This window comes from Oncorhynchus gorbuscha, linkage group LG19 (genome assembly GCF_021184085.1).
Source record: "Oncorhynchus gorbuscha isolate QuinsamMale2020 ecotype Even-year linkage group LG19, OgorEven_v1.0, whole genome shotgun sequence".
In the NCBI taxonomy this organism is placed as follows: domain Eukaryota; kingdom Metazoa; phylum Chordata; class Actinopteri; order Salmoniformes; family Salmonidae; genus Oncorhynchus; species Oncorhynchus gorbuscha.
The window spans coordinates 17,414,079-17,427,841 of record NC_060191.1 but is presented as its reverse complement, the minus strand read 5'-3'; the positions used below and the strand labels follow the sequence as shown (position 1 = coordinate 17,427,841).

The window sequence follows — 13,763 nt, the reverse complement described above, 5'->3', positions numbered from 1 at the left end:
GACAGGTAAAGAAACACGAGAGAAGGAAAGCTGCTGTATATAGACATCATGTGCAGGAACGATATCATGTGCAGGAACGATATGACTGTTGTTCACTCAAACAGTAGCCTATACAATGTCGTTGGTGTCTTGATAGGCCTACAAGTTTCCACACAGCCTGTTATAAGAAATATCAACAAAGGATAGACTATATTTAAACCTGATTGAGCTGTAAGTATGGACTCAATATTGTATGTTTTGTGCTTCTGACACTATTCCTGTCCTGTAACCTCAAGGGAAAATAAAGAATTTATACAAGGCTCAATGGCTTGGTTGGCATAGATGTCGCTACACCCGCAATAACATCTGCTAAATGTATGTATGTGACCAATAAAATGTGATTTAATTTAGATTTATATAGACTAATTCTGTAGAACTCAATGTCTTTTCACATTTCTGTAGTAAGGGATTTTGCACCTCTGCAGTAAGCACATCTATTATTTCCACTTGTGATCACAGCTAAAACTAATCTGCACCAGGGCCCCATCTTGTTGCCATATGAGTTCCTGGTTCTTTAATAAGGTCATAAGAGTTCAGTCATTGCACATTTGCAGAGGAAGGAAGTGGCCCACCTATCCTTGGTGTTAGCCCATAATTAGTGACCTGCTATATAGATTAGATATTGTTTCAATGCAAAGTCAATGCAAACACCCACTTGGTGTTATAAATAGTATATTAAACTGAAACACACATTAAGGTTTATCTGAAAAAGATAAGGGTAGGACATCTTTAAAGCTCAAAATAAATAAGAAGCTTGCATTATTAAAGATGGAGAAGAAGAAATATGTGTACTCCCTGAGTGCATAAAATACTTATTCAGCGACTGTTGCTATTATGGAACACAGTTGCTATGGCAACTGATTTGCTGGATTCCTACAGAAACGTTCCCACGGTGACACACTCAAGGAGGCAGGCACGCACACATCCTTGTAGGCAAATTCACAGACACACGCTGCATGCACGCAGGCACAGACAGACAGACAGACAGACAGACAGACAGACAGACAGACAGACAGACAGACAGACAGACAGACAGACAGACAGACAGACAGACAGACAGACAGACAGACAGACAGACAGACAGACAGACAGACAGACAGACAGACAGACAGACAGACAGACAGACACACAGACAGACAGACACACACACACACACACACACACACACACACACACACACACACACACACACACACACACACACACACACACACACACACACACACACACACACACACACACACACACACACACACACACACACACACACACACACACACACACACAACCTTCCGGTTACTAGTCCAACGCTCTAACCACTAGGCTACCCTGCCGCCCCGAAATGAAAGTATAGTACAGCACACACACACACACAGATATTGATCTCTCAGGTGGCAAACAAAAGTATGTGACCATAATTTTCGAGGAGATACTGCATCTCTTTTTCGAGGTTCTGGAATGTAATTCAACTCCAATACAGCAGGGGGCAGTGTAGCGCAGGGTAGTCGACCCCAAGTCGCCAGAGTTCTGTAAAATGTAAACAACGTATTGTTTGGTAAACAATAACGTCGCCCGCGGATTTGTAAACCAGCTCGCTTGATCACGTTTTAATATTTTATTTTATATTTGAAGATTAGTAGCTAGCTATGGCTCAGAAGGTGGGAGGTCATGAATAAGTTGATATGGTTAGTTAGTAAGCACGTTGTCTGGGTGAACTATATTTTGTCATGATAAATCTGACGGCTCTAGCTAACGTCGTTATCTAGCTAATGTAACAGCTGTCATGTAGCTACTGTGCAAGCAAGTTAATATCACTGACGTCACTAGGAGATGGAACAAGTCTTTGTAAGCCGCACACAACTAGATAGGTAACTTGCTGGTAGCTGTTACAGGGGCAATCTGCGATTCAAACAACAACAAAGCGGAGACCCCGCCATCCAGAGATGTTTAATAGTCACATGTACAGGGTTGCAGGTGTGATTGCAGGGTACAGTGGAAATCTTAGGCTCTGAGCTCCAACATGCAGGACGAAGTGAAATAAAACAATAACATTGGAATTAAAAAACAAAAATATTAATAGAAATATATAGCTGACTAGTGGTGAAATAGCAGGTAGCTGACTAGTAGTGGCTATTCAGCAGCCTGAGGGTAGAAACTATTGGCCAGTCATCCAGTTCTTGCCATGATGCTCCTGTACTGTCCGAGTCTAACTGATTGAAGCGAGGAGAACATGGCGTGGCTACGGGGTCCCTGATGATCTTCTTGGCCTTCCTGCAACACCTGGCGTTGATTTGGTACGCAGCTGGAGGATGGTAGCCTGGTTACCAGAGAGCCCTATTTCTGCCCAAAATCTGTCCACTTCAGCATAGCCTTAATTATTAAGCAGGTGAGGAGTTTTTGAATGGGGGGAAATTAGATATTGAATTTAGTCAAGATAAATATGAATCGATATTTTGATACGTGAGGCTTGTTTAATCTAATATAAGTTTTGTAATGCTTAGGTTGTTAGGAGTGTACTGATAAAAGTGTGATGCACATCCCTGTTGAAATTCGAGATGGTCTATGCATATTCATGAAGCTAGCATAGCATCTCACGTTCCATTGAATATAGGTGGTTGAGGTCAACACCCTTCATCAAATATATAAAAACAATTATTCAAATAACAAGATGTATCCACCAAATCCGAAAAGAGGAATAGGCTGTAGTTGACAGCCCACAGTTCCACTCTGTAGACAACTATTACATTGTTTACAAACAATGGAGTAAAAAAATGGGGTATGACAGTTGAATTTAGCTCAAGAGGCATTTATAAGTTACATTCTTCAAGAATCAGTGGGTACACACTACCGTTCAAAAGTTTGGGGTCACTTAGAAATGTCCCTGTTTTTTTAAAAAGAAAAGCACATTTTTTTGTCCATTAAAATAACATTCATCAACAGTGAAGAGGCAACTCCGGGATGCTGGCCTTCTAGGCAGAGTTGCAAAGAAAAAGCTATATCTCAGACTGGCCAATAAAAATGTAAGATTAAGATGGGCAAAAGAACACAGACACTGGACAGAGGAACTCTGCCTAGAAGGCCAGCATCCTGGAGTTGCCTCTTCACTGTTGACGTTGAGACTGGTGTTTTGCGGGTACGATTTAATGAAGCTGCCTGTTGAGGACTTGTGAGGCGTCTGTTTCTCAAACTAGACACTCTAATGTACTTGTCCTCTTGCTCAGTCGTGCACCAGGACCTCCCAATCCTCTTTCTATTCTGGTTAGGGACAGTTTGTGCTGTTCTGTGAAGGGAGTAGTACACAGCGGTGTGCGAGATCTTCAGTTTCTTGGCAATTTTTCGCAGAACAAGAACAGACTGATGAGTTTCAGAAGAAAGTACTTTGTTTCTGGGCATTTTGAGCCTGTAATCGAACCCACAAATGCTGATGCTTCAAATACTCATCTAGTCTAAGGAAGGCCAGTTGTGTTGCTTATTTAATCAGAACTACAGTTTTTAGCTGTGCTAACATAATTGCAAAATGGTTTTCTAATGATCAATTGGCCTTTTAAAATGATAAACTTGGATTTGTCATGTTTTGTCATTAATTATCATGTCTTGTCCCTGTGCTTCCCATTCTATTCATTTCCCTCTGCTGGTCTTATTAGGTTCTTTCCCTCTTTCTATCCCTCTCTCTCCCCCTCCCTCTCTCACTCTCTCTTCTCTCTATCTTCCGTTCCTGCTCCCAGCTGTTCCTATTCCCCTAATCATCATTTAGTCTTCCCACACCTGTTCCCGATCCTTTTCCCTGATTAGAGTCCCTATTTCTCTTCTTGTTTTCCGTACCTGCCCTGTCGGATCCTCATCTATAATTCACCGTGCTGTGTCTATGTTTTGCCCTGTCGTGTCGTGTTTCCCTCAGATGCTGCGTGGTGAGCAGGTGTCTGAGTCTGCTAGGTTCAAGTGCCTTCCCGAGGCAACCTGCAGTTCTCGATCAAGTCTCCAGTCTGTTCTCGTCTTTACGAGTAGTATTATGCTTTTTGTTTTGTAAAGTTTATTACTGGATTAAATACTCTGTTTTCGCCAAGTCGCTTTTGGGTCCTCATTCACCTGCATGACAGAAGGATCCGACCGAGGAATGGACCCAGCGACTACAGACGCTCGTAACACTGCCGTCGAGATCCAAGGAGCCATGCTCGGCAGACACGAGCAGGAATTGTCTGCTGCTCGCCATGCCATGGAGAACCTGGCCGCTCAGGTTTCCGACCTCTCTGGACAGTTCCAGAGTCTTCGTCTCGTGCCACCTGTTACTTCCTGGCCTGCCGAGCCTCCAGAACCTAGGGTTAATAACCCACCTTGCTACTCCGGGCAGCCCACTGAGTGCCGCTCCTTTCTCACCCAGTGTGAGATTGTGTTCTCTCTCCAACCCAACACATACTCTAGAGAGAGAGCTCGGGTTGCTTACGTCATTTCACTCCTTACTGGCCGGGCCCGAGAGTGGGGCACAGCTATCTGGGAGGCAAGGGCTGATTGTTCTAACAATTACCAGAACTTTAAAGAGGAGATGATTCGGGTTTTTGACCGTTCAGTTTTTGGTGGGGAGGCTTCTAGGGTCCTGGCTTCCCTATGCCAAGGTGATCGATCCATAACGGATTACTCTATAGAGTTTCGTACTCTTGCTGCCTCTAGTGACTGGAACGAGCCGGCGCTGCTCGCTCGTTTTCTGGAGGGACTCCACACAGTGGTCAAAGATGAGATTCTCTCTCGGGAGTTTCCTTCCAGTGTGGACTCTTTGATTGCTCTCGCCATCCGCATAGAACGACGGGTAGATCTTCGTCACCAGGCTCGTGGAAGAGAGCTCGCATCAACGGTGTTTCCCTGCTCCGCATCGCAACCATCTCCCTCCTCTGGCTCTGAGACTGAGCCCATGCAGCTGGGAGGGATTCGCATCTCGACTAAGGAGAGGGAACGGAGGATCACCAACCGCCTGTGCCTCTATTGCGGATTTGATGGACATTTTGTTAATTCATGTCCAGTAAGAGGCCAGAGCCCATCAGTAAGCGGAGGGCTACTGGTGAGCGCTACTACTCAGGTCTCTTCATCTAGATCCTGTACTACTATGTCGGTCCATCTACGCTGGACCGGTTCGGGTGCTACATGCAGTGCCTTGATTGACTCTGGGGCTGAGGGTTGTTTCATGGACGAAGCATGGGTTCGGAAACATAACATTCCTTTCAGACAGTTAGACAAGCCTACGCCCATGTTTGCCTTAGATGGTAGTCATCTTCCCAGTATCAGATTTGAGACACTACCTTTAACTCTCACAGTATCTGGTAACCACAGTGAGACTATTTCTTTTTTGATTTTTCGTTCACCTTTCACACCTGTTGTTTTGGGTCATCCCTGGCTAGTATGTCATAATCCTTCTATTAATTGGTCTTGTAATTCTATCCTATCCTGGAACGTAATCTTGTCATGTGAAGTGCTTAATGTCTGCCATCCCTCCCATTTCTTCTGTCCCCACTTCTCAGGAGGAACCTGGCGATTTGACAGGAGTGCCGGAGGAATATCATGATCTGCGCACGGTCTTCAGTCGGTCCCGAGCCAACTCCCTTCCTCCTCACCGGTCGTATGATTGTAGTATTGATCTCCTTCCGGGGACCACTCCTCCTCGGGGTAGACTATACTCTCTGTCGGCTCCCGAACGTAAGGCTCTCGAGGATTATTTATCTGTGTCTCTTGACGCCGGTACCATAGTGCCTTCTTCCTCTCCGGCCGGGGCGGGGTTCTTTTTGTTAAGAAGAAGGACGGTACTCTGCGCCCCTGCGTGGATTATCGAGGGCTGAATGACATAACGGTTAAGAATCGTTATCCGCTTCCCCTTATGTCATCAGCCTTCGAGATTCTGCAGGGAGCCAGGTGCTTTACTAAGTTGGACCTTCGTAACGCTTACCATCTCGTGCGCATCAGAGAGGGGGACGAGTGGAAAACGGCGTTTAACACTCCGTTAGGGCATTTTGAGTACCGGGTTCTGCCGTTTGGTCTCGCCAATGCGCCAGCTGTTTTTCAGGCATTAGTTAATGATGTTCTGAGAGACATGCTGAACATCTTTGTTTTTGTCTATCTTGACGATATCCTGATTTTTTCACCGTCACTCGAGATTCATGTTCAGCACGTTCGACGTGTTCTACAGCGCCTTTTAGAGAATTGTCTCTACGTAAAGGCTGAGAAGTGCTCTTTTCATGTCTCCTCCGTTACTTTTCTCGGTTCCGTTATTTCCGCTGAAGGCATTCAGATGGATTCCGCTAAGGTCCAAGCTGTCAGTGATTGGCCCGTTCCAAGGTCACGTGTCGAGTTGCAGCGCTTTTTAGGTTTCGCTAATTTCTATCGGCGTTTCATTCGTAATTTCGGTCAAGTTGCTGCCCCTCTCACAGCTCTTACTTCTGTCAAGACGTGTTTTAAGTGGTCCGGTTCCGCCCAGGGAGCTTTTGATCTTCTAAAAGAACGTTTTACGTCCGCTCCTATCCTCGTTACTCCTGACGTCACTAGACAATTCATTGTCGAGGTTGACGCTTCAGAGGTAGGCGTGGGAGCCATTCTATCCCAGCGCTTCCAGTCTGACGATAAGGTTCATCCTTGCGCTTATTTTTCTCATCGCCTGTCGCCATCTGAGCGCAACTATGATGTGGGTAACCGTGAACTGCTCGCCATCCGCTTAGCCCTAGGCGAATGGCGACAGTGGTTGGGGGGCGACCGTTCCTTTTGTCGTTTGGACAGACCATAAGAACCTTGAGTACATCCGTTCTGCCAAACGACTTAATGCCCGTCAAGCTCGTTGGGCGTTGTTTTTCGCTCGTTTCGAGTTTGTGATTTCTTACCGTCCGGGTAGCAAGAACACCAAGCCTGATGCCTTATCCCGTCTGTTTAGTTCTTCTGTGGCTTCTACTGATCCCGAGGGGATTCTTCCTTATGGGCGTGTTGTCGGGTTGACAGTCTGGGGAATTGAAAGACAGGTTAAGCAAGCACTCACGCACACTGCGTCGCGCGCGCTTGTCCTAGTAACCTCCTTTTCGTTCCTGTTTCCACTCGTCTGGCTGTTCTTCAGTGGGCTCACTCTGCCAAGTTAGCTGGTCATCCCGGTGTTCGAGGCACTCTTGCGTCTATTCGCCAGCGCTTTTGGTGGCCGACTCAGGAGCGTGACACGCGCCGTTTCGTGGCTGCTTGTTCGGACTGCGCGCAGACTAAGTCGGGTAACTCTCCTCCTGCCGGTCGTCTCAGACCGCTCCCCATTCCTTCTCGACCATGGTCTCACATCGCCCTAGACTTCATTACCGGTCTGCCTTTGTCTGCGGGGAAGACTGTGATTCTTACGGTTGTCGATAGGTTCTCTAAGGCGGCACATTTCATTCCCCTCGCTAAACTTCCTTCCGCTAAGGAGACGGCACAAATCATTATCGAGAATGTGTTCAGAATTCATGGCCTCCCGTTAGACGCCGTTTCAGACAGAGGCCCGCAATTCACGTCACAGTTTTGGAGGGAGTTCTGTCGTTTGATTGGTGCGTCCGTCAGTCTCTCTTCCGGGTTTCATCCCCAGTCTAACGGTCAAGCAGAGAGGGCCAATCAGACGATTGGTCGCATACTACGCAGCCTTTCTTTCAGAAACCCTGCGTCTTGGGCAGAACAGCTCCCCTGGGCAGAATACGCTCACAACTCGCTTCCTTCGTCTGCTACCGGGTTATCTCCGTTTCAGAGTAGTCTGGGTTACCAGCCTCCTCTATTCTCTTCCCAGCTTGCCGAGTCCAGCGTTCCCTCCGCTCAAGCGTTTGTCCAACGTTGTGAGCGCACCTGGAGGAGGGTGAGGTCTGCACTTTGCCGCTACAGGGCACAGACTGTGAGAGCCGCCAATAAACGCAGGATTAAGAGTCCTAGGTATTGTTGCGGCCAGAGAGTGTGGCTTTCCACTCGCAACCTTCCTCTTACGACAGCTTCTCGTAAGTTGACTCCGCGGTTCATTGGTCCGTTCCGTGTCTCCCAGGTCGTCAATCCTGTCGCTGTGCGACTGCTTCTTCCGCGACATCTTCGTCGCGTCCATCCTGTCTTCCATGTCTCCTGTGTTAAGCCCTTTCTTCGCACCCCCGTTCGTCTTCCCTCCCCCCCTCCCGTCCTTGTCGAAAGCGCACCTATTTACAAGGTACATAAGATCATGGACATGCGTTCTCGGGGACGGGGTCACCAATACTTAGTGGATTGGGAGGGTTACGGTCCTGAGGAGAGGAGTTGGGTTCCGTCTCGGGACGTGCTGGACCGTTCACTCATTGATGATTTCCTCCGTTGCCGCCAGGATTCCTCCTCGAGTGCGCCAGGAGGCGCTCGGTGAGTGGGGGGTACTGTCATGTTTTGTCATTAATTATCATGTCTTGTCCCTGTGCTTCCCATTCTATTCGTTTCCCTCTGCTGGTCTTATTAGGTTCTTTCCCTCTTTCTATCCCTCTCTCTCCCCCCTCCCTCTCTCACTCTCTCGCTCTCTCTTCTCTCTATCGTTCCGTTCCTGCTCCCAGCTGTTCCTATTCCCCTAATCATCATTTAGTCTTCCCACACCTGTTCCCGATCCTTTTCCCTGATTAGAGTCCCTATTTCTCTTCTTGTTTTCCGTACCTGCCCTGTCGGATCCTCATCTATAATTCACCGTGCTGTGTCTATGTTTTGCCCTGTCGTGTCGTGTTTCCCTCAGATGCTGCGTGGTGAGCAGGTGTCTGAGTCTGCTAGGTTCAAGTGCCTTCCCGAGGCAACCTGCAGTTCTCGATCAAGTCTCCAGTCTGTTCTCGTCTTTACGAGTAGTATTATGCTTTTTGTTTTGTAAAGTTTATTACTGGATTAAATACTCTGTTTTCGCCAAGTCGCTTTTGGGTCCTCATTCACCTGCATGACAGGATTAGCTAACACAACGTGCCATTGGAACACATGAGTGATAGTTGCTGATAATGGGCCTCTGTACACCTATGTAAGTATTGCATTTCTTTCAAAAACAAGGACATTTCTAAGTGACCCCAAACTTTTGAATGGTAGTGTATGTCACTAATTTAACAGTCTGAAATGGATGTAGCAATCACAGATTGTCTCTTTAACTCCCCTCACACCTCTCTGATTCAGGGAGGTTGGGTTAAATGTGGAAGACACATTTCAGTTGAATGCATTCAGTTGTGCAACTGACTAGGTATCTTTCCCTAACGCGTTAGCCATTGCTGCCCTTCACAACGTTTTTCTCCTCTTGTTGTGTTGTAGCTATACCCGTTCTTGTTTAGCCCTGGCTATGTGACCTTTGTTATTCACTGCTCGTTAGCTAGAGCTAATAGGGTTAGGGTTATTGTCAAATTACAGTGAACAGCAACCATATAGGTGATCATATATGGGCCAGGAGTAAAAGTAAGCGTATATAGCTTTACACAAATAGTTTGGGAAAATAGAAGTGCTATTACTCATTGCCCATTGCATTCTTCCTCCCTTGACAGATTTACCTGTGAACCCCCCCACTGTGTGCTCACTCCATGGCTGGCCTGGGCCACAGCCGAGGTCGCGGCAAGGGGTACATGAGCTTCAGTATGGAGGCAGTCGGGATTGGGAAAGGGGAGAACCTGCCCCCTTCAATTCTCCAGCGTATACCTCTGTTCCCTGTGAGTATGGGGTGATGTGACTGACCCTGTAACTGTCTCTCTTCATTTTGGATGCATCTCATTGTTGTCAAATATTGGCTTTGTTTAGAGGCTATTCATAGTCTTTTTCCCAGATTTTTCTATTTGTCTAAGCAACATCCAGGGCCTACACATTTGTATGTTTAAATGTATTGAGGCCGTAAGATATGTGTTTGGTTGGGAGCAAAGAAGCCTTTTGTTGTTGTTTTAAGGACTAATATGTATGATGTTTTTTTGTGCGCCATGTAGCCCGTGGAACACAAGCCTGTCCCCTTGGTGATGGGAGAGGAAGCAGAGTACATGTTGGCACTGAAGCAGGAGTTCAGTGGAAACATGAAGAACCTACCATTTTATGTCCGTCCAGCCGTCTCCAAGAAAGGTACCTAAGCCTGGGAACACACCATTTCTGTGTGTTAGCGATGAAAATAGTAATTACAGACATCCAAACGTTTCACAAATTAGACAGTTAATGTCTTGTCACTGTCAGCAGCTCCCAATGGTGTTATTTTATTAAAATGATACAACGTTTTAGGTGATACAAGGTTTGGCTGACATTATCTAATTCAGGGGTGGAAATATTGTTCAATTATTCAATCAAGCATTCAATTATGCTTCGATAAGAACATTTGGGAGCAGCAAACGAGGCAGATGTGATAATACACAGAGGCTTTCTTTTCAAAAACATGTTTGTTCTTGTACCACGTTTAAGAAATGAATGAGCTTCTTGTCTGACTTCCAGATGTGGAGCGGTATTCTGATAAATATCAGAACAGTGAGCCGTCAGACAACACCATTGAGTGGAATCCAGGTGGGTCAGCTGCATCATACCTCCTGTTCAAAAAATGGAACTGAAAGGTGATAGAAACTACGGAACATGTATTGGAAGGAGTCCATTGTACGATCTGATTACCAGCATAACACTGTTAAACAGGGATTAATAGAATCAAGGATCTAATCCTGAAGCAATATGAAATCACTCGCTACGCCACCCCAGAGATGTCAGCCACAATGGAGTGTGAATGGTCCTGATTGAAACTGTCTGGTGACCCAAAATGTGTCAAATGGGAGAAATTGAGCTGTCACTCACAATTAGTCTGCTGAATAGAGGCTGATTGGGAAAACCGGATGTGAACCAACATTCCATCATTTTGACAAGGTAATTGCTGTGTAAAAACAGTATTGTAGCACCTGTGTGTCTACTGATTGATTTTATTTTATTTTTGTTTTTTAACCACAGACTGGAAAAGGCTACCAAAAGAGCTTCGAATTCGTGTCAAGAAGGCCCTAAAAGAGACTAAGTGGATGATACAGTGTTGTTTTATACCTCACATTGACTGACTGGATATTTTTGTGAGTAATTCACTATGAAAACCCACCCACCATGTAATCACAGAAGACTATTGTAATACATTTTTTTTAAACAAATCCATTCGTTTTGGAGTTCTGTTTAGTTTGCTTCCTGCAGGACTTGTTGACATGTACGTTGCTGGCGAATTCACCAGTCTCTTTCATAGCATATTGTTCCCACATGATTTTTCTTCTTCTTCTTCTTCTTCTTCTTCGTACTGGCTGGGCGGAGTACTGAAGACAGAGGTGTCTTCTGAATAACACTGTGTCTGACTGCTTGTGTCTCCCTGGAGACATGAATGCATCAATTTGCCCATCTTTTGAACAGAAGGGCAAGATAAAGTCACTGCTGGTTACTGACAATGACAATACTGCCTGACTTATACGTAAATGATATGCCCTTCTATTATGAGATAAATATAGCTTTTGGTTGAATGGCCTTTTAAATGAAAAGAGAGGAAGGGGAAATAGATAGAGGGAGGTGGTTTTCACTAATGATTGACTTTTGTCCCTTTTTGTCTGTTACAGACACCTCTCTTAGTGTGGAGGCAACTGTGGACTCCAAACCCAGAAAAAAGACCCGGGTGGACAAAGAGGAGATCATCCATAAACTAGAGGTGGGAATAGTAGGTACTCAGCCAGTACATCAGACATTAACTCCATAGTCTGTATTCTATTGACCTCTTCACCACATCTATAGGCATGTAACACAACTCAACCTCGGCACACTAGATGAGGGAAATGTTTCTTGCTGTTAAACCTCAAACGTAATGTAAGCCTGGTGTGTTATTTTACTATCAATGTTCCTTTTCTTTTAGTTTATTTTGTATTCATTTGTGTCATATTTTAGACATTAGAGGAGGAAGTGACCTCAGGTGAAGAGGAAGGGGAGAAGAAGAAGCAGGAGGAAGAGCAGCAAGATGGGGAGGAGGAATATGATGAAGAAGAGTTTGAAGAGTTAAGCATCTGTAGCCAATGTCAAATGGCTCGCTAGTAAGCGGTGTGCGCTAGTAGCGTTCAATCAGTGACGTCACCCACCCTGAGACCTGAAGTAGTTGTTTCCATTGCTCCACAGTGACAGGTAACAATGCTTCCTGGGTGACCGTTGTCGCTTCGTTCAGATGGTCCCAGGTTAGAGCAAGGAGAGGTACGGATGCAAAACTGTTATATATCCAAGCTCTTTCTTACTTTTCTAATATGGTCCCATGCCCCCCACAACCTCAGTGAGAGAATATCCTTACTAAAGACAATTTCCCTGATACATTTTCCAGTGACACCAATGCATGATTTAACAGAAAGTTAGCGTTGCAAACACATTTCACAAGGTCGGAATGAGCTCATACGTAGCATTTTTTCCCACTCTGATTGTGTTCCCTCAGGAGACCGACTATATCATGTCGTACTTTAACAATGGAGAGGAGTTCGGAGGGGACAGTGATGAAAACATGGATGAGGCCGTTTACTGATACTTTGAAAAACAACAACGACAGAGCATTGAGCATGCCCAGGACCCAAGAGTCCTGGGAAAATATATGTGACACTCCAGAACTGAGAGACACTCCAAAGCTGAGAGAATGTGCTGTTGTTCTTAGGTCCATCTTGTATACATGGCCTGAAATTATCTTAACTCGACACATGCATCTTCCAAATAACCCAGGATTCAGTCAGTTCCTGGCTTAAAAAATAATTTCAGCAGAAGAAGCAGGTCGCACAGTTCAAACCTGCAATAGTTTTAAATAGCTCTTAAGTGTGGTGGTGTTATGGAGAGAGAAGTACGTCATTCTTCATAAGCAGACATCTTTTCTCCGTTTCACCAATTATTGTGTAATTTCTTAGGTTTTTATCCAATTATAGAAATGTTAAATAACTTTGAAGATATAAAATGAAGGTGTTTAACACCAATTTTAATGTTATGTTGTTTTATGTAGTTTATATGTAGTTTTAAAAAGTTATGCTTTGTAAAACTTTTATATCCATGTAATATCCCAATGTTGTTTGTTATGAAAGAGGATTTTACTTCACTTGAAATTCTGAAAGAATAAATGGTAGCTAATTTGTAAACTAGGCAGTTTTATTTTCTATGCTGCACAAACTGTTTTCCAACTAGAAGCTGTACTGGTTCACCAGATGCCGCATGATAATACTTATTTCACACCAATAGGTGGCGTAGTGCTGAAAGTTGAAGCAGCACACACAAAGTTATCAGCAATATGCCATGCTCAGTCAATACACATATTTACATAACAACTGATATTTTCTGACCTTCATTTTCTATTTTCTGAATGCTATTTTCTGACCAGTAATCAAAGCTGACAAGAATCAAAGCTTGTATATGTACAGTGAGCACATTCTCTCCTGGGTTTTGATGTGTATACTTATAGTACACAAAATATATACTGTACATTCCCCCACCTTGGTGTTCCAACAGATATGCAGTGTTCTTTTATTCAGGAATGGCAGGTGGACAGAGACAGATGCATGTGATGGATTGTTATGGTATGAGAAAGCTTTGGATTTCATGTCAGCAGACTTGGAAACACAGACAAATGAATGCAGCAGTGTCTGCTTCAAGAGAGCACCTTGCTAATCTGATTGGTTCAGACACATTTTCATATATCACTGTGCAGGGTGATGCACTAAAAGGTAGAAGCAGTAGGCTGTAAATGCTCAAAAAATGGTGCAGTTTATTAATTCAATACAAGTCATTTAGAA

At 44.8% G+C, this 13,763-nt stretch overlaps 1 protein-coding gene across 6 annotated transcripts; it reads left to right on the top strand.

Moving 5' to 3' along the window:
- Positions 1-1,569: 1,569 nt before the first annotated feature.
- LOC124005490 (DNA-directed RNA polymerase III subunit RPC7-like) lies at positions 1,570-13,340 on the top strand. 6 transcript variants are annotated; one of them, XM_046314798.1, is made up of 9 exons: positions 1,570-2,425; positions 9,525-9,686; positions 9,954-10,083; positions 10,444-10,512; positions 10,942-11,054; positions 11,580-11,668; positions 11,902-12,008; positions 12,127-12,198; positions 12,431-13,337. In XM_046314798.1, the coding sequence occupies exons 2-5, from the start codon at positions 9,561-9,563 to the stop codon at positions 11,040-11,042; spliced, it is 426 nt and encodes a 141-aa protein (XP_046170754.1). In that variant the 5' UTR covers positions 1,570-2,425; positions 9,525-9,560; the 3' UTR covers positions 11,043-11,054; positions 11,580-11,668; positions 11,902-12,008; positions 12,127-12,198; positions 12,431-13,337. The 6 variants fall into 6 exon arrangements, 5 of the variants coding, with proteins under 5 accessions (XP_046170754.1, XP_046170753.1, XP_046170751.1 ...); XM_046314797.1 differs by having other exon boundaries at positions 11,902-12,044; XM_046314795.1 differs by having other exon boundaries at positions 11,902-12,198; positions 12,431-13,330.
- Positions 13,341-13,763: the final 423 nt, after the last annotated feature.

Coding starts and splice junctions, on each gene's coding strand:
- LOC124005490 (XM_046314798.1), top strand. CDS start 9,561: ATGGCTGGCCTGGGCCACAGCCGAGGTCGCGGCAAGGGGTACATGAGC. Junction 10,084..10,443: donor TCCAGCCGTCTCCAAGAAAG/GTACCTAAGCCT, acceptor TCTGACTTCCAG/ATGTGGAGCGGTATTCTGAT. Junction 10,513..10,941: donor CACCATTGAGTGGAATCCAG/GTGGGTCAGCTG, acceptor TTTTAACCACAG/ACTGGAAAAGGCTACCAAAA.